Genomic DNA, 27,909 nt, shown 5'->3' on the forward strand with positions numbered 1-27,909 from the left:
ATTGTACACCTGAAATCTATGTAAATTTACTAACACTTGTCACCCCAATAAATTTAATTAAAAAAAAAAGATCCTGTTTTCATTTCCTTTGGATAAATGCCCGGAAGTGGGAATGTCAGGCCAGTTTAATCAATTCTAAAACTTTAATGTCAGGCCCGCCTTCCTCCCCTTCACAGTCGGTCCTGGGCCCAAGAGACTTAGAGGAGAAATGGGGACGTGGACGCCTCTTCCCTTCCTCCCCTCCCTCTTCTGGGGCTCCTGGCTCCTCTCCAGTGTTGGCCCTGAGACCAGCCTCACGGGTGGAGCGCTGGCAGTTAAGGCTTAAGCCAGCCATCTTCTGAGGGGTCCACTCGGCCTAAGGGATACCCATCCTTCCTGCTCACGTTCTCCAGTGGCAGTGCAGGCTTCCCCACAGGCCGCTGTCTTTATCAGCTGGAGGCCCTCCCTGATTTGGCTTGTAAAGGGTAAGGAAGAGCACCACCTTCCCTCCCAATTCAGTAAGGGAAGGGAAAACTCCACATAACTATGACTCAGGATTTTTCCTTTCAGTCCCTGGTTTTCAGCTGGTGGAGGTGGGGAAGGGAGGTCTGGTCACAGCAGTTCTGCTCCCTCCTAGTAAGTCCTCCATGGATTTGTATTTCCAAATCCTTCCAGTCTTTTTTAGAACGGGGTGGGGGGGTGGGAGGGGGGCACAGAGGGAGTGGGGGCAGGAGTGTGGGGACTTTGCATTTGTTGTTTGATGGTGTATTGTAGGACTTCAGCCACAATTGGAGACAACAGAGAAAGACTCTAGAGATTCTATTTAGTTGCTTGGCAGATTCTCACTCTTCATCACAGGTGCACTTTAAAAAAGAGTTTAGACTTTACGACTCCATTTTTCAAACCTCTAAACTTCCTTCCCAAACTCAGCTGGCGACTTCACTTTCCATTTCTCTGAGAAAAGCAGTCAGAAGAGAATAATTGCACGTTCCCATCACTACCTTTGCCCATCCACTTGCATCTGGGCTCACGGTCTCCGGCTTCTCTCCCGACTATGAGTGCTATGTGTCTGTGTTGTGTGTGAGTGTGTGTGTGTGTGTGTGTGTGTGTGGTGGGGGAGGGTAGGAGAGAGAAGGGAGGGTGAGCATGAACAGGGAAAGATAATTATATGCACTGTTATAGATGTCAATAAAAATGATCTGACAGTGTGAATTTGTCGTGCTTATCAAGTTAATTTACGTAAACTGAAAAACAGGTGATGTGTAATATTACCAAGATTAATTATATTTTTTTCACCCGCTATGTGATGGTGCTTTATTTGCTTTGTTGCCTAAGATTGCTAGATGTTGTCGTCTGGAAGTCTTGGCAATATATACATTTTTAAGATCTGCAAAATTAGCATTGGCTTCCTCAACCACCACATTCTCCATTTATTCTTTATCTTTCCAGAGCACGTAGACATATTTTTCTTTTTTAAACAGAACTACTGGGAGTGTGGGGTAAGGAATGGAGACTGATGATTTCACAGTCAACCAGCCGACTGGGTTAGCTCCTCAAGGAATGGCTGCTGGGGTCTGATTAAGGATTCAGAGATCATCGAGACAGGGCATGGGGGATAGCTTTGCCATCATTCTTTCATCTTTGGGGCTTGGGGGTTGGGAAAGTGACAGCTAAAGAATAAGTGAGACTCCATTTGGGGAAGGAAAAAGGAAGAAAGTTGCTGTGTGTCAGGCAGTTCACCATAACCCATTAACAGAGGAAGAAATCAGCCTTAGAGAAGTCACCATTTGTCTAAAGTCAGCAGCTAGGATGAGATGGAGCTGGGGTTTAAACCCAGGACTTTGTCTCCAAAGCCTTTTGTCTTTGCACACCTCATTGTTAGCTATAATTAGAATTTTTTTTTTCCTTAGATAAAGCCAAAATGAAACCCAGGAGTGAGATGGCAGCAGCCTATCTTCACCTTCCCACAAGTATGAGGTAGAGTCAAGAGGCACACCAGTTGCAGGCTGGCTTGCCATATGTGGGGCAAGGGTAGGGAGAGGGCAGAGCTGAGCCCAGCTAATAAAACTGAAATGGACAGAGTATCTGCAGTCTCTTCCCTCCTCAAAGAGCCTCCTCCTCTGCCACCAAGGAGACCCCACTCAACACCTGGGTCACAATGTGGACTTCTCTCTCTACTCTGCTTAGTTATACCTGCCCCACTGAAGGTTCCTACTTCACCCTTTTGGGCCCTGGTATCATCATCTGTACTAGCATAGTAGTCTCAGGCAAGTGCCCCCCAACCCCTGCCCCGGGTCTCTGGGCTTGGAGCCCATGGACCTTCAACTATAACATCTAAAGAGCATGAGTCTAAAATGAAGCTGTCTGGAGAGGGGGACAGAATCAACCAAAGAAACCTTTGGTTTCTCCTGATCTGTAGAGCTGTGAATAGAGGTTTGTACTTTAAATAGAGGGCCATGCTTCAAACCAGTGTTTCCTGTCGTTTTGAATGGTACAGGGACAACCATCTCCCATTGTCAATGCCAGCACATGGAAGTTAAATAAATGAAAACTTGAAATAAGTATTAGTGCAGGTGGTAAGTGAATATGGCAGGAGTAGGGAAGGTAGAACCTGAATGAATGAAACTGGGAAACATGACCTTGAGCAAGCATGCATTTCCAGCAGGATGATTTCCACTGGAGGCCGCTCTAATGGAGGCAGACTTCCTAGTGTCTCTTACTCCACACCAGCCCTGAATCCAGGAGACTAGCAAATATTTATTGAGCAACAGCTATGTGACACGCACTGTGCTAGGCACTGGGGGTGAACCAACCAGATCAGAATTTTGCCCCCCTGAGGGTGACGTTCTCCTCGGGGGAGACATACCATGTACACTGAATATAAATTGGTATTCCCTCATTGTCTTCTGGTAGAAAGCTCTCTATTCTCACCTTCTAAACTATGTCACCCCTTAAGCAGTGCTCCCCAGGCCACTGGCCTGTCTAAGCTTCAGTTTCCTCACTGGTAAAATGGAGATGGCTATAGTAAGAATTAAGAGTAGACTAGTGGTTCTGGCATGCATACCACCCTCGTGTAACCTGCTGGAACTGCCGAGTCCTGGGTCCAGCCCAAAGATTCTCATTCAGTGTGTCTAGTTTGGGCCCAATAATCCGTCCTAAGTTCCTTGGCTGTTTCTGAGGCAGATGGTGCTGGATCGGACCACTTCAACCCGAGCTGGAGAGCATTGACTAGATGATGAATGTGAAACGGAAAGTGCATTAAAGCCATGTGCAAAGAATACTGGAATAACTGGCTTGGTGGACCAGCTCTGGCCTTGGTGTGCGTGGCCATGAAAATGCAGCCCTCAGTCTCCTGCTGTGGGAACCTGTTTCATGGTCCCCGTTGCTGCCCTTCTGTATCTTCCCTCGGTCTTTGTGTTGAGACTGACCCCAGCTAATGACTGAGCAGGGTGGGGCCGGGGTAGTCTCTTCCTCTGTGATTTTCTTTCCTTTCCCCTCTCCTTCACAGGTGTCAGGTATGCATCGCAGTCTAAATGTTCTTCTTTCCATCTTTAGCTTCCCTTATTCACAAGTGATTCTCTAATGATTCTCGCTATCCCTAATGATTCTCGCGTGCCGTCCTGGCACCTTCTTCTCTGAGGACCTGAACTAATGAATGCACCTCGCTTGGTCTCTGATACCAGAATTGTCTTCAGTAGTGCCCTATTTATTGCCATGTTCCTTCGTGATGGCAGCAATGCTTTATCAGTGGGATCATATGCATGAGGAGAAGAGCTGGTCCCTCCAAAATCGTTTTATTCTCATCTTCAACAGGTCTGACACAACTACATTGATTGGCACGGTACCGATTTCTCTTCAGGGGTTGTTGCTGTCGGCTTCAGTGGTTCAGAGCATGGCCTCTGGGGCTAGCTTTTCCAGCTTCACATCTCAACTCTGACTGACCTTGTACAAGTTACTTAACCTCTCTATACCCTAAAGCTGTGCAAAACACATATGTAGGCACTACTCACTTCATAGAGCTATTACACAGAAAGTTTGATACTGGCCCTGCTGGAAAGTTTTCTTCCTCATAGCCATGTATCACAATTTAAGGAGCTGGGCAACAAATATCCTACCCTCTGCCTGGCCCCCCACCTTCCTAGAACTAGTTCTTTGTGGTTTCTGCCACTCCTTTCGGTGAAGAGGCCACAAGGTACACTGGAAACGCCCTGGTTCCAAGCCAGCTCTGCCACTTCTAGGAACAGGGTCTCTATAGGTCATTTTCTTTCTGTACCATTCTGTTTCTTTGTGAATTTAAGAAGCTGAACATCTCTTCTTAGAGGTTGACTTCACATCTAGCCCCACGATAATATGACAGGCTAGAGCTCTCCAGGGACAAACTTAAGCTTCTTCCATTCTGCCTATTAAATGTACACTAAACAGGTATTATTATTGGCTCAGCTCTTTGCTAGGCACTGGGGATTCAAAAATGAAGAGAAGGTGTTTGCCCGCAAATCACTCAGTCTTCCTAGGGAGACAAACTTGTCCACAGATAATTCCAGTACAATAAGGGTTTTGTGATCACACAGAGATGAAAGACTTTTGCTTTGGTTTTTACTAAGTTTATAATGGGAAGTGGGAGAGGTACAGGAAATAGTTTCCTGATGATGCTTGGCTCAGAGAGGAAGGACAATGTGTTTCAATGTCCCCTGCTTTAAAAAAAAAAAAGAAGAAAAAAAGTATTTTCAACTGAAAAGAAGAAACTGAACAACTGTGGTGGTTAAACAAATAGGGAGAGTTTATTTTTTCTTTTACAGGTCATGAAGCCAGTTAATGATTAGTAGGAGTGAAAATCAAGTGGGTGTTTGATGTTCAAAACTCTGAAAGGCTGGATTATGTGATCTTTTTGGCACTGGGCTCGGCTTCACCTCAGCTCGGAGACATTCAGCTCAGCGATGTACTCAGACCTATGGGAGCGATGCTTCTGGTTGTGGGGGCTTCTTTTGTGGCTCAGTGTTGGGAGTGGAGGTAAGATGGGGGCTCCCGCCTTGGGTGGAATGATTCTCTCTCAAACCGTTACTTATGCAGTAACGGTTGGAAGGTCCCCTAAAAACCCTCTCTCTTCTGAGATGAATTTGTAAGAGGGAGAAACAGCCCTACAGTCATGATGGGAATGATGGTACTCAGGGGTACTTTCTTACGTCAGAAAAACTGAACTTTCTCTAGTTGTTTTACTCATTTTTCTAAAATCCTCATTATTCCTTTTCACTTTGCCCAAGCCAGGATGAATATGAGAAAATAAGATTTGATTAACTCCAAAATGTGATTCACTTTCACCCTGTAAATATCCACTGTTCCAAGATATATTTTTCATTTAAAAAAAGTTTTAAATTTAAACTTTCCAAACTAACAATGATTTTGTCATCGAGATTGTTACATGTCCTTTCTACTGTTGCTGACCCAACTCAAGTTCAGGTTTGTTATCCCTCCTGGCAGGACACCGATAACCTAGTCCCTGCTAATCCCTGATGATGGTTAAAACAACCTCCCTCAGATGCTATTTGAATACTACCTTTCCCATTAAACCCCCCACCCACCATTTCCGCTTGCTTAATAAACAAATCTAAATCCTCCTGTGGAACTGAGATTCTCTGACTAGTGAAGATACCCACTACCCTGCCCGCCACCGCAGTGGCCCCACCCTTGGAAAGTTCCCTTCTCTCTGGTCCCAACAGCAGACTGCTCTTCTATCATGTCCACAAGATATTTAATTTCGTTCCCCAGCGTTAGACCGTGTCATTCCTTCTGCCTGGAGTAGCTCATGCTACCTTTTCGTTAGCTCTTCAAATCTTCCAAAAGGGCTTTCATGATTCAGACCTTCCTTACAACACTTCATTCCTTTACTCAGCACCCCTTCCCTGCTCCAGTTAAGTTTGCATGTATGTGTTCACGACCTGCATTAATGGGTTGCTTTTAAAAGGTGCTGCCTAGATTCATGTGTCATTTATTTGTGTGTATGTATAAAACCTCCATATAAATATATAAATATAAACACATGCATACACACACACAGACACACACATGGTGCCAAAAAAATGTATACACATTTTAAGAAAGGAAAAAACTGTATTAACTGTAATACTCAATATATACTGATAACAAAAGATAACTACAAGTCACGTTTGACTTCTGCAATTACAAGTGGTGCTCGAAGTGGTGACCATCAGCATCCAGACACTTCTGATTACGGCGAACTACTGCTTGAGCATAGATAACATCTCTTAAAATGTGTATACATTGTTTTGGCACCCCCAGTATATTTGTGTGTGTGCTGTGTGTGTATATGTGTGTGTGTGGGGGGGAGAGAGAGATATCCTTCCATATCAACATACAGAGCAGTTTTTTTTAATGGCTGTTTATACATTATCTACTAGATCTGAAAGGATTTATATCTTCTACATTTTTGATAGATGTGAGAAAAATTACCCTGCAAAGAAGTTATAACTTCTTTAGAGAAAAATTTCTTTAGAGAAACTTCTTTATAGAAGAAGCATAGCCATTTCTCTACCTCTCTGCCAACACTGTAATATCAAATGTTTTTCATATTCAATCGATAGGAAAAACAGTATAATATTATGTTGTTGTCTTAATTCTTATTTCTTATTATCATTTCTGCTTCTGGTGTCTTGTTTAAGCAATTGTCCTGTAAAGATAATCTCTCATATTTTTTTCTAAACCCTACAAACTAGCCCAATCAGACTAAAATCACTAGGGACAAATCCTTTGGTCATGGTAGTTTTTTTTTTTAATACAATGGTGGATATGATTTGCCAACATTTCTTTTTATATTTATTATTTTGCTTATATGTGCATAAAGGAAATTTATCATTTTCTTTCTTGTTTTGCCCTTGTCTGGTTTTGATACTAAGATTATTATAATCTTATAGAATAAGTTTCTTCTATGAAACAGTTTCTATAAGATAAGGATTATCTGTATTTTAAAGGTTTGGTGGAACTTTCAAATAAAACCATGTGGCTCTAGTGTATTTTAGGGCCAGAGAAGACTCTTGATTACCAATTCAGTTTTTGAATGCTAGTTGATTTATTTGAGTTTTCTATTTCTTCTTGAGTCAATTTTAGTAAATTATATTTTTCTAGAAAATTATCCATTTCTTTTTTTTTAATTAATTAGATTTTTGGGGGTGACAATTGTTAGTAAATTTACATAGATTTCAGGTGTACAATTCTGTATTATATCATCTATAAATCCCATTGTGTGTTCACCACCCAGAGTCAGTTCTCCTTCCATCACCATATATTTGATCCCGAAAATTATCCATTTCTTTTAAGTTTTCCAATGCGCTTGTCTGGGAATTTTTTGTAAAGTTTATTGGGGTGACAATGATTAATAACGTTACATGGGTTTTAAGTGTACAATTCTGTATTACATCATCTATTTATCACATTGTTTGTTTACCACCCAGAGTCAGTTCTTGTCTGGGAATTTTTAAGTATATCTTTTTATCCTTGATGTTCTGCAATTACACTGTAATCTGCATAGTATAGATTTATTTTTTTATCTTGTTTATTACCTTGAGTATAATTTTTGATTAGAGACCCCATATCTTTTTTTTTGTTATGGAACATTCTTCTGTTTTCTTCCTTTAAAGAACAACTGCTAGATAAATTTTGGAGCCTCTTCATCTATTGTCTGTACTTTTTAACTGCACTTTTATATTTAAAAAGTTGTGTTTTATGTCTATACTAGACATTATAGTATTGGTTTCTTTTTTAATAACTTTCTTTTTTATTTCCAATTTTCTAATTAACTGTTTCCTATATATCTTATTGTATAATTTATGCCTGTTTTTATTTCACAATTTCTTTATGCTCTGTCTTTATTTTTATCTTTGCATATTCTCAGCATACTTATTTTAAAGTCTATATCAAAGGATTTAAAAAAATGTTATTTTACCTGCAATGAATTCATGATTCACTTATTGGTTATATTGAATATCTTTGTAAACATTTGATTTCTTTATATATTTAAGCATTTTATCTGCAGGCTTTTAGAAAGTAAACTTTTTATTAAAGCACAACACAGGTTAAGTACAACACAGGAAAATACAGATTATTCATACACAGATTAATTAATTTTCAGAGTGAATTCACCTGTGTAACCATCATCCAGACCAACAAATTAAAAATTACCAGGATCATAAAACCCATTCTCTGTATCCCCTCTTAGTTGCTACCTCCCCAAAGATCACTAGTATCTGACTTCTAACAACATAAATTTGTTTTATTTTAATTTTCAATGAAAAGTCTGTTTTTGGCCTCTCTCTGTCTCTGTCTATCTCCCACTAATCCCCCAATCTTCAGGCTCTCTCTTCCAGTTAGGTGAGTGTCTCAGCCACTGTTAGTGAGGTCTTGTCTTTCCATCCTGCCTCCCTAAACAAAGCTATAGCCCCAGGTGAAAAGTCAATCGCTATTTTTTGTTTGTATTGTTTTGGTTTTTAGCTTCCTTTCCTGAGTTGGGGAGTCCCTCTCCACAACTGGCTACCACAGGTGGGCCTGTGCTGGTCTTCCACACTGGACAGGGGGCACCTTTGGATCCCACTTACCTCACAGAGGTGAATTCTTATAACTGCCTTCTCCCAAACCTGAAACTCAGCACCATTTTGAATTTCTGTTCTTATTCGTGGAGATGTTATCTTTCTATTTGAAATTCTATTTGAAATTGAATTCTATTTGAAATTTGAAAAAAAATTGAAGATTTTTTTTCTCTTTTGATATTCATCTGTCATTACTGTTTGGTTAGAGTGGTGGTTGAGGGCAGTGGGTATATGAGCAGAATTCACTGTGCCATGTTCCATACTCCTAAATGACTGACAGTTTTATCATCTGCAAATATTGGCAACTTTTTCTCCCCCTTTTCTTTATAAATTTAATTTTTTCTTTTTAAACTTTATCCCATTTTATTGTTTTGCTTCACTGGCTAGGACTAGGACTTCCAGTACAATATTTAATAGAAGTAGTGATAGCAGTCATTCTCATTTGTTTCCAGTTCTAAATGGAACGTATCTAATGTTTCACCAATAAATGTAATCATTGCTGTAGGCTTTTGCTAGATACCCTTTCTTATGTTAAGCAGTGTTGGATACTGAATTTTATCATAGTCTTTTTTTTGTCCTGCATCAATTGAGATGAGCATATAGTTTTATTTTTTCTTTCATTTGCTTACACGTGAATTACATTTGTACTTTTTCTAAAGTTAAACCACCTTTTCATTCTTGGATTAAACTCTTCTTGGCCATGATTTTTTTTCTCGTTATCTTTGATGGATTTAGATTTCTGATATCTTATCTAGGGTTTTTATGTCTATGTTTAATAGTAAAGTTGGCCTGTAGTTTTCCTTTCTCCTTCTATCTTTGTCCAGTTTTGATATTTTGGTTATTTTTATAGAATGAGTTTGCATTCTCTCTTTCCCTTTCTATTTTCTGAAACAGTACGTGTAAGATAATTGAAGGATTGGGAGAATGTCTCTAAGACTGTCTGGCCTGATGGAGTTCTTTGATGAATAGATTTAAAAGTACTGTTTTAATTCCTTTATGCTGCAGTTTCAAATTTGATTTTTGTTTTTTCTGTCTTGACTAAGTTTCAGTAAGCTATATTTTTCTAGGGACTCATCCATTTTCAGAAAAATACCTGCATATTTAACTTTTGGGTGGGTATAAACATGCTTTTTATGGTTTAAAAAATCTACTGTAAATATATCCCCTTTTTGTACTCTATATTGTTTACTTGTGATTTTCCTCTTTTTTTCTTACTCTGTCTTATCAAAAGTACATCTAGTTTTTATTATTCTTTCCTAAGAACTAGCTTGTGGTTTTTATTGTGTGTGGCAGGTACTATTCTAGGCAGTAGAGTGAAGAAAATGGATAAAAATTTTTGCCCCCTCTGAAAGTATATTCTAATCTAAGGAAGTCAATATACAAGAAGTTTTACAAGAAACTAATAAATTTCATAGTAGATTAGAGTGTGATGACTGAGATAAAAATAAATAGATCAAGGTAAGGAAGATTGAGAGAACTGGGGTGAGGACTACAGGCAGACTGCAATTTAAATAGGGTGATTAGAGGAGAGAAGATGACATTTGAGGAGCAACGGCTTGGAAGAGGGGAAAGAATTAGCCATGTAGATGTCTGGGGAGAGACACTTCAGGCAGAAGGAACAGGCAGCGCGAAACACCTAAGGGGGGAGCCTTTCTAGAGTGAGGAAGAGCTAAGAGGACACAAAGGAGGATCTGTTCCAGGCCTTTCTCCTTGGCTTATACATGACCATCGACTTCATGTGTCTTCACATCATCTTTCTTCTGTGTCTGTGTTCAAATTTCTACTTCTTATAAATACACCGGTCATATTGGATTAACGTCCATTTTAATGGCCTCATTTTAATGTAATTACCTCTGTGAAGACCCTATGTTCAAATAGAGCAACATTCTGAAGTACTGGGGGTGAGGACTTCAACACACGCATTTATGGGGAGGACTCAGTTTAGCCATAACAATATCCATTTCACCATGGCCTTTAAACTTCTCTAGTTGAGCATTATTTATATTTAGTCTGTATTTTATCTTTAGGTATGAAAAATATTCACAGATTTTTGTTTTAGAAATGATGCAGCTTTTAATAAATGAGTCTGATTATTGCACTAGGCTGATTTATAATGCCTGTAAATTTCTGTTTCTTTCTTCTTTTCAATAACACCTTTCTTCCTTCTAAGAAAAGATGACTTCACCTTGGATCTTTCTTGTTTTCTTTTGTTTTTTTCCTGCAGGAGATACATCTCCTACCCAACAGCCAAAGTGCACTGACTTCCAGAATGCCAATCTCCTCCAAGGCACTAATCTCAAAGTCCAGTTTCTCCTCTTCACCCGTTTGGATCCTAGCTGTGGGAAGCTAGTTGAAGAAAGTAGTGACATCCAACGCTCTGGGTTCAATGCCACTCTGGGAACCAAACTGATTATCCATGGATTCAGGTGGGAGCTAACCAATCAATAGAATCGCCTCCACTGAGAATTAGAAAGTAACCATAGGAAGTTAGTGGGGCAGTAAGAGGAGAAATGGATCTACCGACTGTCCATGTCCCATCCCTCACTTCCTGCTGTCTTCGAAGGTGTCTCATGTCAACATGAACACATGTTGTTCATTCTTATTGATCATATATGCTACTCTTCCTCTCAGTCCTTGTCTACAAACTCTCCAACAGTAAATATATGTGATCTGGAAAAATCCCTCCAGCACACAGAGACATGGTTTCCATACTGGAATACAAGGGAGGTTGTAGAGATAGTCTCAGTGATCCTTTCTTTCCTGAACCATGGGGTTGTAGGATTCATCTCCGCCAAAGAAGTCATAGGCTTTGCACCATCACTCAGGAGTAATAACATGGCGTTTTTATCTAGGATTTTATTTCCTTTTCTTTCCTTTTTCCCCCTGATTTTATGATCGAAGAAACTTCTGTTTATGAGTGCTACTTCCATCACACACAGAGGCTAATGTTTCTCAGGAGCTAGGCACTTCCCTTCTTCAATTTCTTTGATGCCCTATAGTCCAAATTTTGTTGTGATGTATAGTCACTGAGTCTCAATTTAATCCCCATCCTTCCTTCCAGTATCTTCTCTCCAAAGCCTGCTGACAAGGCCAGAAACAGAAAGGTTGCCTGGAGGAAAGAGGGAGAGAATGCGGTGAAATAGCACTGTAGACAACTAGAGTTGGGGCACTCAATGAAGAGGTGGTCACAGAGGCACTGCCTAGAGGATCGCCATTCCCTCATCTCTGAGTTCTCTGTGTCTCAAATCCCTAGATTCTGGGGACCACACCACTCTTTCCTTAGGCTCCCTCCCCACTCTTGTGCCAAAGTCTCTCCCCTAGCAAGTCTTACATTTAGCCTCTATCCAAGGCTGAGTGTGTACCTCCAACCCAGTGATAGCTAAGAGAGCTGGGAGCTCGTCACTCTGTGAGCTCCTAGATCCCCCACAGCCACATTTCATGGCGCATGCCCAGTCTGTGCTCCTCTGCCCCTATAAGTGTGCTGTCATTGTTCCTGTACTACGTGCCATTGAGAAAACTTTTTTCCTGATCCCAATCGCTAGGGAAGAAAATTTTCTAAAACTTTTTTTTTTAACATTCTCATTTTTCTAGAAAAGTGCTATTATACTGTAAGTTCCAAAAGGATAGGGACTATACCTTAGTTTTCTTTATTTCTTGCAAAGCACCTAGCATACTGCCTTGCCCACGTTGTTGAATGGATTGAAGCAGTGAACAAATGCACAAATAAATGAAAACATGCTCAAGGAAAGTGCCTGTATTCTAGAATGAGAATTAAGATGGCAAATCTTAACTCTATCATACAAAGCTATCTTTTCCTTCCCACAAGTAACAGCAGCAGGGTTGGTGCCCATGTGTACAGCTGTGCACCACACAGAGGTGCCTGCCTGAGGGCTGTGGGGCTGACGTCAGCCTGAGCTCTCAGCCCTGGCATGAGCATGCAGCCACCTGGACAAAAGGCACTCCGTTATAATTTACACGAAGGCTCCACGTGTGCAGGCAGGAGCCGGGCTTACTTTGGGGTTATGTCCTCCCTATACTCAGAGTGCTGCGTGATTTACTGCCCATAGATCCATTTCCTTTCCCTACTTTTGACTTTTTTTTTTTTTCAGTTGATTCTGCAATGGCAATGGATTTGGCACATCATTTTCCTGTACTTTCTTGTCCTGGTGTCTAGGGCTTTAGGAACAAAGCCTGCCTGGATTGGGAAATTCGTCTTCGCCCTTCTGCGGTCAGCAGATGCTAACGTGATTGCCGTGGACTGGGTGTATGGGGCTTCAGGTGTCTACTACTCAGCCGTGGAAAATGTGGTTAAACTGGGAATTGAGATCTCCCGTTTCCTCAGTAAACTCCTGGTAGGCGCAGAAAGGCCCAGGGTGATTTTTAGCTGCTTATGGAGGGGAGAGGGGTCAACAGGAAAACAGCGACACATGAGGGGAAGCGTTAAGGTGGAACCCCAGTGGCTTGCCGGCCTTTGGTTCAGATCTCAGCTCTGCCACTTCCAGTGCTGACTTTGGGCAGATCACGGAGCCGCTCTTAATGTCCCGCGCCTCCTCTGTAACTTGTGCTCTGCATGTCAGAGGGGGTATGCCAGTGGTCGCTTTAGTCTTCCCTCAGAAGGAATGGCCGTGGTCATGACACACACTGGGCACTAAAAGGGAAAGTGAGAGGATTTTCAAGGTGGGGAGCCCAGGAAGAAGGCAAGGGATTATCGAGATGAAAAATCTATTCTCTCTGCCAAGCATGTATGGTGGGTATGTCATACCCAGGGCCCTTTGCTGCTAAAGCCTCAGGGGAAAGTGTGACCCTGTGAAACCCAAATGCAATTCACTGTCAATGCCCTTTGTAGGCGCTGGGTGTGTCGGAGTCCTCGATCCACATCATTGGTGTTAGCCTGGGGGCCCACGTTGGGGGCATGGTGGGACATTTCTACAAAGGCCAATTGGGATGGATTACAGGTAACACTGTTTCTTCCCTGTCTATCCTCCTAGGTTTAGAGACAGAGAGAGAATACCCTGGAATGCCTTTGCTGAGGCAAGCAGAGGGCAGTGTGGAGCCTTTTGTGTTATGATCGAATCATCCTTGACCACTAAAATTTAGCTACTGTGGCCCTTTTGCATAAAATGGTATTGTGTGATTATTGTATGGTCTCTAATGTCAGTGTAAGAGGCCATGAAGTTCTTTCTATGCCTCAGTTTCTACATCTATAATGTAAAAAAATAATAGATGGAATCACTTTAAAATCGAGTCTGAGCTGCCATCCCAGAAGAACTGCCTTGCACATTTTATGCTTCAAACCTTGGAATGTTAAAACGGGGCAAAATAACCTTTGGACTGGGCCTAAAGCAACATTGTGTTCCCAAGAACTGTCTGCCAAGATAACAAGAAATTTGCAGCTATTATAACTAACAGACTGATGTCCTCAGTTGTAAGACTTCTGTTCAGCTGGACTTCAGGCGCTTCTCCGTAATGGTTGTTTGTAGGTTAGCGTAATTTTGATGTGGTCGTGAGAGGAGGCAAGCACCTCACTCACGTCCTCTGTCATATTGACCAGAAAATCCTGGTTAGCTATTCTTTCCGATCTCCAATAAAAGCTTGTTGTCTCTCACTTTGAAAGGCCTTTTATTTTTAGGTTAATAGTAAGATGGGTTGTAATAGCTTATATCTCCTTGGCCCTCTGTGGAAATCACTTTTCAACAGTGTGCTAAATACTTGCAAAAGCACAATATGCTTTATGTTTCAGGAGCTACCCTCAGTCAACAATGGGCTAGATTTGTATGGCAAATAGCCTCCAATATGACAATTCTGAGTCATGTTCTCCAGAGTCTCTCCGAGGGGCTCTAGTGGGAAGGAGTGCCCAAAGTGATGAAATCCATTCATCAAAAATTTGCTTCATTCTGTGACTCATTTTCCCACTCCCTCATCATACTTCCTGTGATCTTCCAAATAAGCCCCTTGCATTTTAAATCCTTGTCTCTGGGTCAGCTTTTTGGGAGGAAGGGAAGGGATCCACCAAAGACCTGGGGATAGTAATATTTACTGCAGTGTGTTCTTGTGAGTGCTAGAGTGTGTAAAACTGCCCAGGATAGGCCTGGCACATAGTAACTACGCAAAAAATTACAGCTATTGTTATTACTACATGAGGATTAATACAGGTATTACTCACATTTACCCTTACCAAATGGTTGGTGTTATCAAACTCATTTTAGAGCCCGCGAACCTGGGTCATTGGGAAGTTAGAGACAACAAAATGGGAGTTCCTAAGTGTGGGGGTCTTGAGCTAATTCCCCGCCCTTGGGCCCTTTTGGGGGAATTCTGAACTGGAAGGGCTTCCAGAGTAGGAGTGCAATGGATCTGTGAAGGTTCCTGTGGCTGAGCAGACAGATTGCCTTCACATCAGTCTGTCCTTGCAGGACTGGACCCCGCTGGACCAGAGTACACCAGAGCCAGCCTGGAGGAGCGCCTAGACCCTGGAGACGCCCTCTTCGTGGAAGCCATCCACACAGACACTGACAGTGAGCTGGGGGGACCTTCCTGGGGGAATACACACAGGGCAGGGGATAGGGAGCTGGCATATAGCTATGTGACTCTGCAGATTCCCTCTCCCTCTGAGCTTCTGTTGAATAATGAGGAATTTCCCGGCATCTTGCTGGTCTCCTCCAGTTCTGTCATTTTCTCACCATTGAGATGAGTGGTTCAATTTTTAGCCAGCAGCAGGCAGGGGATTTCTCATTTGTGGACCAAAGTCTCATTCTCTGATTCAGCACTAAACCTTATGCTTAGGTAATGCCAGGGTGGGCACTGCTGCTGGCTGACATATGGGAAAGTCATACTGCTTTTTCAGGGTGAATGTGCCTGGCCCTAGGGGAATGGGGCATTCTACTCCTGGGGAAAATTCTTAGGCCTCCAGGGGAATGAGCCCAGCCCTTCAGTCCAGCGAAGAATGAGAATTCCTCTCTCCAGTAGTGACAGGCACAGGAAAGACCCCCAATTCTGAATCCATTATGATCAAATTAAGGTCTTCTGACCAGCAGGGAAAGGGAGTGGTCATTCCTCCTCATTTTGACTGCATATCAAATGCCCATGAGTCTGTGCCAGGCCCATGTTCAGCGTGGTGGATGTGAGAAGAAATAACATCTGTGCCTATCAGAAGTTCAAGTGAGAGATGTCCATGTCTCATTCCCTTTGGTCAGAAGCCTTCTTTCAGCATCCAACACTCACAGATTCATGATTCTGGAAGAAACTCAAGCAGTCATATTGTTTAACCCCCTTTCCTACCTTAATCTCACAGATAGGAAACCGAAGCCTACAGGCCTCTGTTTAGGTGCTGGGTTAATTAACCATGTTAATTAATAAGATTAACTCCTTCATCCCTAAATTTGTTAAATACGTTGCTGATTAGGTCCCCATTTACCTGACTTAGGCCTCTCAGTGCCCTTCAAAGTTGGACCCTCTTCTTAATGTGGCCAAAGGCAAAAAGAATCATTCTATTTATGCAATTAATCTTTATTGAGCTAGTAGGCACTGAGAATACCGCAGTAAACAAGGCATCAAATAAGGTCCTTGCCCACTTGGAACTTACAGGCTAGTTGGGCAAGCGTTCATTCATTTATTCCTTTAATAAGTATTTATTAGGCACTCACATGTGCCAGATACTGTGCTGTGATTGGCAATACAGCAGAAAAAACACAGGTAAAGGCCTTGCTGTTGTGGACCTTATATACCAGTAAACAGACAAGATAATTATACATTGTGATTATGTATCTGGAGGATATGAGATCGAGGGGGGGGTCCTACTGCACATAGGATAATTGAGGAAAGTCTGTCCAAAGACATGATATTTGAAATGAGATTTTGCAGATGTGAATGAGTCAACCGTGAGAGGAGCTGACAGAACAACATTCTAGGTGGAGAGGACAGCCAAAAAGAAAGCCGAAAGTGGTGGGGCCTTGGTGGAGAAGACAGTCAAAATGAAAGCCCAGACATGGGTGGGGACAGGACAGAGTGCAGTGAGTGAGGCACTGAGTGGGGTTGAAGAAGAGGGAGTATCCCATTCGGGAGCCTCCTCCCTCTCGGGAGCTGCATTTCTTTGCTTTTTAATAAACTATCCTCTTTTATTAAAAAAAAAAAAAAAAAGAGGGAGCAGGACTAGACTGGCCATGGCAAGGAGTTTAAATTTCTTTTTAATTAAAATTTATTGGGGTCACAATGGTTAGTAAAACTACATAGGTTTCAAGTGCACAATTCTGTAATAGATCATCTATATATCATGTGTGTTCACCACCCAGAGTCTGTTCTCCTTCCATCACCATACATTTGACCTCGTTTACCTGCTTCCAGCACCCCTCCCCCCTTATCCTCTGGTAACCACTAAACTATTGTCTGTCGAGAACCATATAACTTCACTGTTATGTGGGATATAAAACTGAAAGTAACAAAGGAACAAGACAAATAAATAAAGAAACAGAAACTCATAGGACTTTAAATTTTATTGTGCAGTCAATGACAACAGGGTAGTGATCTGGATTTCCTTAAAAGATTACTGTTGTTGCTATGAAGAGAATGGACTGCAGGAGGGCACTAAGGCAATCCTGGAGGTACATTAGGAGGTGTTTGCAGTAAGAGTCTGGGTGAGAGATGGTGGTGGCTTGGGCAAGGGTGGTGGCAGTAGAGACACAAGTAAAAAGATTCAAAATATATTTTGGAAGTAGAGCTGACCTGACAGGTGATGGGTCAAGGATAACTTCCATGTCATTGTTTAACTCCTGGATAGAGGACATTAAACAAATAATACACAGTAAATTGCTTGCAGTAATGACAGATGACATGAAGGAGAAAATCAGTGTCTTTGGCAGCTGAATCTGACCCAGTCTGTGGGGTCAGATATAGACACAACGATAAAATGAAATATATAGTCTTTCAAACTCAACTTTTTGTAGCCAGGTCACATTTCTGCTCAGTTAGGACAGCACAAAAATAAATGGGAGAATGTGGAAATGTGGCTCCAAACGTATATATCTGAACTATTACTTGAAGCAAAAGAGAAACTGTTCCACAAAGAAATTTACCAAGCTTATGACATTTATTGATTTACTGAAACTTATGTTAAGGGATATTTTTCTTGATTTTATTAGGCAAAAATGGCGTCCTCTTATGAATTTCTTCTTCTTTGCTTCCTTTCAGCGTGGGAAACTCCCTTTAGAAAACCAAAGGCTAGTTCTGCAGTCTCACAGCACTTAGGAGTGAGGTGGGCACCCATGCAGCACAGAGAGTGGGTAGGTTCCCAAGGGCACACCTCAGGCTGTGCTGCCAGTGGACTGTGCTGTGGAACCTGGAAAATACACCCCTGGAGTAAGAAGGTGACGGGGTTCTGCCTTCTTTCAGATTTGGGTATTCGGATTCCTGTCGGACACGTGGACTACTACGTCAACGGAGGCCAAGACCAACCTGGCTGTCCCAGCTTTATTCACGCAGGTCAGAAATCCAGACAGAGTTTGAATCTCGCTTCTCCAGAGACCAGAATTCACCATCAGCCTTCATGTTGACTCAGCCAGTGTGGGCCACAGAGGGTCTTCCTCCCATTAATGTTCTTTAAGTGTGGCTCAGGGGACGTCCCATGTACTTACAGCCTGCTGGAATATAAAATTCAATAGGTTTACAGTATATAAACCTATTGAATATACAGAATATAAAATTCAATAGGTTACAGCATGAGGGAGTTTCCATTTGGCTTGAAATGAAACCTTGGTTGTGTTTGTTTCTTTCTCAGGCTACAGTTATCTGATCTGTGATCACATGAGGGCTGTGTACCTTTATATCAGCGCCCTGGAGAATTCCTGTCTGTTGATGGCCTTTCCCTGTACCAGCTACAAGGCCTTCCTTGCTGGACACTGTCTGGATTGTTTCAATCCTTTTCTGCTTTCCTGTCCACAGATCGGTAAATTCTACCCCTTTGGCTTTCTTTGATAATTTGCCGAAGATTCAAGTCTTGCTAGTGGTCACCTCTTTAATTCCTGATCTCCTATGGTCAAGAAAGGTACCTAACCAGGGTAAAGAAAATTTAACCGCTGAGCTGTTCAGCCTCTTCTCACCTGGAAGATGACATTGGGCCCTCTATGTCCCACCCTTCACCCTTTATACTTCTGCCTGATGCCATACTTGCTCTGCACACACTCTGCACACGAAGTCCCTCCCCAGCTTCAGAAACATTGGGATAGTCAAGAACCCCTGCTTCACCTTGCAGACTGGATGCTTGATATAGGTCTTTCTAGCTTGGACAGCCATCCTCAGACTCCCGATAGACCCTAAATCAAGGTGTTGTGGGGGAGTCCCCAAGAATGGCACACATGGCCCACTTTAGAGGTGTGAGGCTGCGGTGGCCAGGCACCAGCTGGAGAGATGCCCAATGGCTGGTTGGCTTGGGCACATTCCTGGATGATCCAAGCCAGTCTGGGGAGAAGGACTCTGGGAAGGATGTAGGCTCTGGCCTCCACTCACCTGTGCATATCACTGCTAGGAACATCCTGGGGTTATCCAGGATGAAGCCTCCAGAAAATCCTCTGGAGCCCTTCCCCTCCACTTTCCTACCCCAGACTGCCACTCAGAGCTGCAGCAGCTTGTCATTACCTTCTATGAATGAAATGGAAACCAGCTGGACAAAATGCTAGGGCTAACTTTCCAAAAGAAAGCAAACCAACCTTACTTCCTACTCATTGGGCGTATGTCACAGTTTCCCCCAGATGGGACAGCTGGTAGAACATCCACTTCACACAGTGCCCAGCCTCGTCTCTCACTACCCTTTTCCTGGCACTGAACGCCCCAGGGGTGCTAACTCCTTGTACTCCCAAGCGTATTTCATGTTTCCTCCCCTCGTGTGCCTTTGCCCGAACTGTACTCTCTGCCCAGAATCCCTTCCCCAACTTGTCAGCCACTGTTCTTCCGGTCAAACACTTCCCTGTGCTCCTACTACACAGGACACAAATGCCATTAAAACAACTGGCAGGTAGATTGTTTTGCAAGTTGGAGGTATAATTTCAAATTTCTTAGTAATGCCTCCTAAGACTAGGCCAGATGATCTGAACAATGTACTTCCTGTTTACTTGTGTGTTTATCCCTACTGGACTGAACTGCATGTACCCGGGAACTTACCATAGGACAGGACACATAATGAGCACGCAGTGCAGTTGTTTGTAGAATGAATGGGTGCATTAATTAATACATGGATGGGTGCCATGGGACCCTGAAATGGCCCGCAGAGCTCGACTGTCTTTGCCTTCTGACTCCTAGGCCTGGTGGAACAAGGTGTCAAGATAGAGCCACTTCCCAAGGAAGTGAGAGTTTACCTCCTGACTACTTCGAGGGCTCCATACTGTGGTAAGTCTGGGGAAAAGTGAATGGCTCATGTCTGCTGAGTCCAGCAGAGTCCAGGTTCCAGCCTGGGCTGTGTGCAGCCCAGCATGGTAGCCAAGGTGAGAGGTGAAGGACTGGGGCATAGATGTCATGGGAGGGGTGGGGCAGAGCTGCTACTGGGCTCAGATAAAACCAGAACCTTCAAAGCTAGTTCAACCCATGACTCCACTGTGGAAATCTGCCCTCCAGTGTGGTTTCTCTCTAGAGAGCTATTTGGGAGTATCTCTGGCTTCCTCCTTCCTGCATACTTTTTTCTCCCCTCCTTGCTGCCCATCCTATGTGTCTCCCACCTTGGTAGCCCTCGTAGGTCAGGGTCCCTGAGGAATACCCTCCGCCTTCACATATATATTCCATCTGTTCACCGTTGCTTCCGACCACTGCATTTCATTGAAGTTAAGGTGCCAGTGATTGTGAAAGATGTTAAAAGTGAGAGAAAAGTATGTCTTAGAATCTGTGAAGTGCAGTACTGGCTGAACCATCATCTTTCCCTATGCTATTAGGTTGGTACAAAAGTAATTGCAGTTTAAAAGGTTAAAAATAATTGCAAAACCGCAATTACTTTTACACCAACCTAGTATTTGTTCCTTAACTAGAGTGACTCTACTTCCTGGATTATGCTTGTTATCCTGTGATTATGCTTGTTATTGTGTGTACAGGACAAAAGTATGCTGGTTAGGATGATAAATGATATGACCACGCTAATTCTAACTGATTTTCTGATCCGCATGTGTCTGGTTGGTGAAGGGATCTTTGTGGCCACACCTTCCTAATACTAGAAGGCCTGGTGCAGTGTGATAAGGAGCCCAAAGCTCAGACTCTGTGGTCACACAGACCTGGATTTGATTCTTCGCGGCAACCTGAACTGGCTCCTTCCTGTTTGCACAGCTAGAAATACATGCTGCAGGGAGCCTGGGGAGCACTTGAAAGTTACAGGCATTTTAAGGTCTCTGCTGAGATAGATTCATGCAGCCAAAATTTTTCCAACTGTTTTGTATTTGTTGGGAGACCCCCCTCCCTTGCCCCCAGAAGCATGGTCCTTTCTGTTCAAAAACCTCAGAGGGGCACAGAAAGAAACAAGCCAGTGCGAATACGTGTTTACTTATATGCTTTGAGCTTCCTGTTCTGAATATCCAAGCTGTCCCGGCGGTATGACCTTCCCCTGGTAGTTCAGCTGGTGCCAGCAGCTGGCAGCTCCCTGCTCTCACCGTCTCCCAGGCCATCAGGACTCTGGGCTGGGCCTCAGCTGTGCTTACCAAGACAATGGCTGCCGTTGACCTCTGCCAGGCATGCATGCACCAGCAGGGCGGAGAACCTTCTCCAAAGAACAATTTTTCTAACAATATGACTTTTCCCTTGTAAAACAATGTTTCACACAAAGCCTTTTTTTCCTCTAGTACCTCATTTAATCCTTGCCACGTTCTATGAGGTGATGCCAGGGTTATTGTTTACAAACGAAGGAACTGAGGCACAGAGAGGTTCAGCGATTTACGCAAGGCAACACAGCAGGTCAGCAGCAGGGTTGGGCCTTGGATCCAGGTCTCGTGTTCAAACGTCCAGGGCTCTGTGTGCTGCTTGCCATGTCACACTGCTGCACAAATTGGATTTCACTCCCAGTTCCCACCGACCCAATGTTGGCAGACTTGGCCCTCCTGGGGCTTCCAGATAATGTAGAGAAGGAAGTAGAACCTTAGGAAACTTTCTTGATCAATGAAGAAGCGATATAATATATAAAAGTCAGCCCAGAGAATGAAATTCCTAAAGCTTATGTCAGTTAGCCTTTTTTTCCACACTGTAGTTACCCATTCGGTTCAGACTTGCCCATCACCATAACAATCTATATCCCATAGTAAACCGCTTAGAAAGAGAGACAGAAGGGATATGTTTCCTTCATAAGGAAAAGATGGGGTGTTAGGGAGGCTGTGCTCCTTAACCTCTCTTGCCAGAGGGACAGCAGTTCCCAGGGGTATCACTGTGAGCTAGGCTGCTCACCCGGTCCACGTTGATGACAGCGGCTCTGACAGCCCCCGTGTCCACGCTGCTGCCCAGGAGGGTGGAGAGGCCATAAGGTACCCAGCTGCCACAGGCAGGGGACCAGTCATGTCCTGCACACTAGTGGCTTCCCTGACACTGTCTGTGATGGGGTGGTTGCTATGTTTTGTGAGTCAATTACTTAGTACAACATAGATCCGTTTGGGTTTTTTCAAAATCACACCACCAAGATGATGACACCAAACAAGGAGGAGCGGGACAGCTAGCATTACAAATACTAATAAAAACTAACACGCATTGAATGCTTCCTAGGCACAGGCACTGAAGACTTTCTATGTGGTAACTCATTTCATTTTCATTGAGACCTGTGGAGTATCGATTTTCATTTCCCCCCTCCCCCCCTTTACACTTGAGGAAGTTGAGGCTCTGCCATGACAGGTAATCTGTTCTAGGTCACACAGCTATTAAGAGGTAGAGCCAAGATTCCTAATTACACTGCTGCTCTTTGGGGCTTCTTGGGGACTGCACTCACCGACTTCTGGCCTCGTCGCCCGCTCTGCTTTGGTTTCCTAGTGCATCACAGGCTCGTGGAGTTTCACTTGCAGGAGCCGAGAAACAAGGACACCAGGATCGTGGTCACCTTCCTTAGCAGCAATGTCACCTCTTCAGTCAAGATCACCATGTAAGTAGGGGTCCCTCATGACTGGCCTCTCCTTACGACGTAGTTGCCTTTTCATCACACACACACACACATGCACACACGCAAGCACACATGCACTCGCACACACGCACCAGAACAGGAACTGTGTCACCGCTGATGGGTGAGCCTAGCCCACTGGGCTGGGGGTGGGGGTGAGGCAGACCCTACCAGGTGCACCTACACACACACGCTGGAGAACTGTCCCAGGTTCAGGGTCCAAGCATAGTGTATTCAGACAAAAGCAGATGAGGCAGGCAGGCAGCTGTGCTGGGGTGTCTCAACAGGTGGTGACAACACATGAATTGGGTCTATGATAGGAAGCAGTGCTCAGGAATCCAGGCAGGGGGCATCAGGGATGCCAGCATGTGGGACAGCCTCAGCCACCAGCCCAGGGAGGGCTGGCCCGAGCCTGGGAAGCACCCACACCTGGGCAGAGCGACAGTACCAGGTGAGTCACCAGATAGAAGGACAAGCACAGTGTCGGTCAGCAAATGAGTGCAAGGTGAGGGCCAGCAGGCTTGAGGCTGGGTGGTGCCAGTTCCTGGAACTGGGTCTGAGCCTTGTTGGGTCACACTGGGTCTTAGCAGCTGGTTGGGACCAGGCTCGAGGTGGGAGGGCAGAGAACTTCAACTCTAGGGCATCACAAAACTTGCATGGCAAGGGGGAGGAACTGAGCAGTGCATGTTTTTTTTAAAAAAGCAATTGGTTAGTTACTAATAAACAGACTAATTAGGTAAGTCATTGTCGCAGTCAGAGTCCAGACTGGAAACCGGAGCCCAAGCCAGGCAGACCAATAAGAGGAAGTTAACTCAGGGAAGTAATTACAAATATGTTGGGAGAGCTGAAAACCCAAAAGGAGGAGGGGGGAGACAATGTAGAAATCAACCACAGGAAGAGCCACTCCCAACCCAGGCCTAGACAGACAGAAGGGGGGTGGGGTGGTGGAGTGTTGACAGAGCACAGGACAGAGCTGGCAGGAGTTGGCGGCAGGGACGAAATGCAGCCCCTCCCGAATCGCTGCCCAATGCTGTCTCCCACCTGTGCGTGCCTCTGGTACACACCTCTCTGGAAACTGCTGGCGGGGAGCCTGAAAAATGTGATTTGCAGGAGAATGCGTGGAGCATAAACAGGAAAATAACCAGTGTGCTCAGGGACAAATGCACAATTGTCAACAGAGGCAGGTGCTCTGAGAACATAGATGAGGGAGCCTGACCGAGTACAAGGAAATGATGCTAAGTAGAGACTTAAGGGTACACAGGAGTGACCCAAGCCAGGGGTTAGTGCGAAGAGGACACTGGGAGCAGGCAGCCGGGGCGTGAGGCCTGGAGAGAGGAGGCTGGAGGGGCACGTTGGGGCCAGACCACGCCGGGCCTTGAAGGGCAGGCTAGGGGTTTTGGGTTTTATCCTGAGAGCAGTTAGGGGAGACACTGGACGGTGGCCCGGTCGGATTTGGGTTTGGAAACATTTCTCAGGCTGCACACACTAACTGTGCTATCAGGGAAGACAAGATCCTGCTGGGAGGAGCACTCACCTTGGTTCCCAGACACCTTGCCTCCAACAAGGGCTCCTGCACCAAGGCCACACAGCGAGGCTCGCAGGCAGGTGGAACCCCAACACAGATCTTCAGATGCCTGCATGAGCTCTGCAGATTCTAGCTAAATCATTTTGCTTAGATCACTTCAAGGTTGTACCACTCCTAGAAAGGTGTTTTCATCACCTCTCCAGCTCATTGGTAGATAAGCCAAGACTGGCAGGAGTCATGACAGTGACACCCTATTCTGGATGCTCGTTAGTATCACCTGGAGAGATTTGAAAACTGCCACCAAGCCCCACCCCAGACCAATCACAGACGAGTTTCTGGGCATTGCTTCAACAGCTGTACTTTTTTTTTTTAATTTATTTTTTTTACCATTTTTTAAATAAGTTTCAGGTGCACAAAACAAAGTAATACTTAGACATTTATCATTTATATCCCTCACTCTGTGTCAACCCCTCTCCCCCCATCCACTACCCCGCTAACATCGCACACAGCCATTACATTTCCACTGTCTCTATTCCTAATGCTGTGCTCCGCTTCTTGTAAGTATATATGTATATAAAATTGTAGTTGCCATTTGTTGTTCAGCTTCAGCTTAGAGGAAAATCTGAGGGTTGCTAGATGGGAATAGCTATACTTGTAAAGGTTCCCTGAGTGATATGAATGGACAGCCTCAGATTCCTTCTTCCCTCTCCCAAGAGATTTGTATTTCTCTTTTGAAGAAGGCTTTCAGAACATGGTTATCTTCAATTCTTTGGGGTTTTTATCTCTTGCAGAACAGAAATTGGAAAAAAAAAAGGAGAGGGGGTTTGTGTGTAGTCTTTCCCCTATTTTCTACAGCTTCGTGAAACCCCAAGATTTCCTTCTAACTAGAAAACTTACCTGGGCACTCACAACATCCCTCATATTCCTAGTATGCAAGCTCCTCCAATCCAAGCAACTTCTCAGAGTGAGCAATTTTCTTATTTTTTCCTCTGAAATATTTCAAAACACTTCTGAACTGTATAACAAAAGGAACAGCTTTTTAAGCAAAGTTTTACAGGCTCTTCCTCAAAAGAGATTTAAACAAAGTGATACACAAGACCTTCCTCAAAAGGGAAAAACAAACTATGTGATTAACCCTGGGTTAAAAAATACATAGAGAAGACATTTCATCACTGCGGAGGCCAAAACGGAAAGGGACACCATGCTGCCTGAGCCACGCCCCCTCTCCCGCTTTCGCACAATCCCTGCTGTCTGAGCCCAAAGAGGACTAGGAAGGGTTGGCAGACAGACCAGGGCACAGGAGGCAAATCCCTTCCCTGCTCCCTCACAGAATGCCCTCAAGGCTTGTGAGGTGGGCCTGGTCGGTACCCAGCTTGGCAATGCCCTTGGCAGGCCTCTTTCCTCTACACTGAGTCTTGCCTTTGTCCAGGGATCCGCAGTCTCTAGGTTGATCACTTCATACTCCTCCCTCCATCTTTGTCTCCAAAGGGCATGAGTCCAAAGCGACGCCTAAATCTTGCAAACGAGTGGGGATTCGGAGGGGCAAGGTCTAGGTGATGGATTAAGAGAGACCTGGATTCTGTTTCCACTCTGGACCCCCAGGCTCAGTCAACATGACCAAATCTGGTGATTCAAGCTCATAGCTAGCACGGGGAAGCCTGGGGTTTAGACTTAGGGCTGTGAGAGTCCAAAGTCACACAGCTGGGAAAAAACAAAACCTGGATTCCACCCCGAGCTCTGTCTGGCTTCAAGACCTGTTGTTTGTTTTTTCCCCATTCACACATTCATGTTCAATCTAAACTAGAGTAGTACTCACACAAAATTCTCTGAATGCCCTAAAAGAGGGCTCCATTTCCAGGCTGGAGGATTTGAAAGTGAGGATCTTTTCCAAGTAGGAATCTAAGAATGAGGGACCTTTTCCTAGACGTGAAAACCCTAGAGCTACTATTTTGCTGCAGTGTCCACTTGTTTCGTTTCAAAAGTCAACAGATATCTTCTGAGTAATGTTCAAAGCTGTGGGTGTGTTGGCAAAGGGGCTGGTGGGGGAAGGTACAAAGGACTGTGGTTCCCACCTTCCAGGAGCTAATTTTTCCAGCTAACAGCAAAGCCCCATCGGAGCCCAGGGGAAGCAAAGACCAAAAATGCTATGCGACTGACTCCCCTTTTTCCTTGCAGACCTAAGCAGCAACTGCAGGGGAAAGGAGTCCTCGCTCACCCCGACCCTCAGTGCCAGATACACCAAGTGAACCTCAAGTTGCAGGCTTCCCATCGGGTTTGGAGAAAAGACCGGACGACCATTGCTGGGAAGCTCTGCACTGCTCCTTTGCCTGTCCATGACAAGTAAGCCCAGCACCCATCCCGCCCCAGGTACACCCACGGACCTTAGACGGATCTTAGATGTGATGCTTGTTGAGCTGTCATTTCATCACAGTGATTAGCTTCTTCAATGCAGAGATGACAAAGACCCAGGGTTTTCCTGAAACTCCAGCAGGGCCATCTTAGGTGGGGGATGTTGGGAAGCAAAAGAGGGTGGATTTTAAATCCTCCTCCCTTTTTCAATATAAGGAACTCCATTTTAATATATTTATTTATTTGGTTTCTTTCTATATAAGATTTCATTGGAATAAAGATTTCTAATTGCATTTTCCCTCCTCCTTAGCTTCCAGTGGTCACATTGCCCCTCCCCTTTACTCTGCTTCTAGCAGGCATTTGTAGTATGAGTCGTACCCGGCCCTTGGAGGACAGGATAGGCTCCTATAGCAGATGACTGGAGACTTCTTTCACCCAACATCCTGGAAATACACGAGCATACAACTCCTAGGCCTCTCTCTTGACCAAAAGGAACCCGCCCTGAGCACATACTTTCTTGTTGCTCTTTTCTTTCAGTAAAAAGATGGTCTGCTTACCTGAGGCAGTGAACTTACAAGCAGATGTGACTGTTTCTCGTGACCTGAAAATAGCATGTGTTTAGTATAAGCCTGGGCAGGACGCATTTCTCTGGATTTTGGGGGGTGGGGGGGAGTGGAGGGGGGCAACTTATTCTAGGCCATTATTACTAAGAAGGAAGGCAAAGCTCTTGTTTATTTTCCCCATAATTCAACACCTTAGAGGGGAGAGACAGTTCATTTTACAGAGCTTTATCTCCATTGCCAATTTGAAGAGCCTTCCATGGATACCCTTTCAGCTTTCCTAGTCATACTTCACAGCAATTACCCCTACACCCTTGGGCATCTGTACCTAGGATTCAATAGAAATATATACAGAGAAAATGCTTTTTAAAAAATAAAAAATCCATGGAATACCTGAATCATTTATTGTTCTGTTGGAATGGAATTGTTACGTGCAAAAAATATGTGACTTACAGTCTGTGGGATTGGAGAGAACATTAGATGCTGTATTCTCTGTGTGAAAATTGGAAAGAAGTGCTTGGAACAAGAGAGGGGATAGAGGGCGGGGTGGAAGATGGCACCATTCACCATCCCTTACCACTGCTCTCTCTGGATATCTTGATAGTTTGGGGGTATCAGACAGATCTCTTGGGAACATAGGTAGATTTTCTTTGGGTCAGTGTTTCCCAAACTTGGATCTTTGTAAATAACCTTCTATTAGCCACAGTCCAACCAGAGACAGATGGTACACTCAAATTGGGGAATTTGAGGGGAATTTATAAAAGGACTGTTACAAGGTCTTAGTGGAGAGAGGGGAAACCACACAGGGCG

At 44.1% G+C, this 27,909-nt stretch overlaps 1 protein-coding gene across 1 annotated transcript; it reads left to right on the plus strand.

The window, feature by feature from the left end:
* The first annotated feature begins 199 nt into the window (after nucleotides 1-199).
* On the plus strand, nucleotides 200-27,503 carry PLA1A (phospholipase A1 member A). The gene is made up of 12 exons (XM_081076532.1): nucleotides 200-464; nucleotides 4,776-4,986; nucleotides 10,798-10,999; nucleotides 12,748-12,925; nucleotides 13,420-13,528; nucleotides 14,984-15,085; nucleotides 17,955-18,044; nucleotides 18,340-18,507; nucleotides 19,857-19,943; nucleotides 22,542-22,650; nucleotides 26,366-26,530; nucleotides 27,077-27,503. Exons 2-12 carry the CDS (start codon nucleotides 4,914-4,916, stop codon nucleotides 27,159-27,161), a joined length of 1,368 nt encoding a protein of 455 aa, XP_080932658.1. The 5' UTR covers nucleotides 200-464; nucleotides 4,776-4,913; the 3' UTR covers nucleotides 27,162-27,503.
* Nucleotides 27,504-27,909: the final 406 nt, after the last annotated feature.

Source organism: Rhinolophus hipposideros (genome assembly GCF_964194185.1).
Source record: "Rhinolophus hipposideros genome assembly, chromosome: 2".
Lineage (NCBI taxonomy): Eukaryota > Metazoa > Chordata > Mammalia > Chiroptera > Rhinolophidae > Rhinolophus > Rhinolophus hipposideros.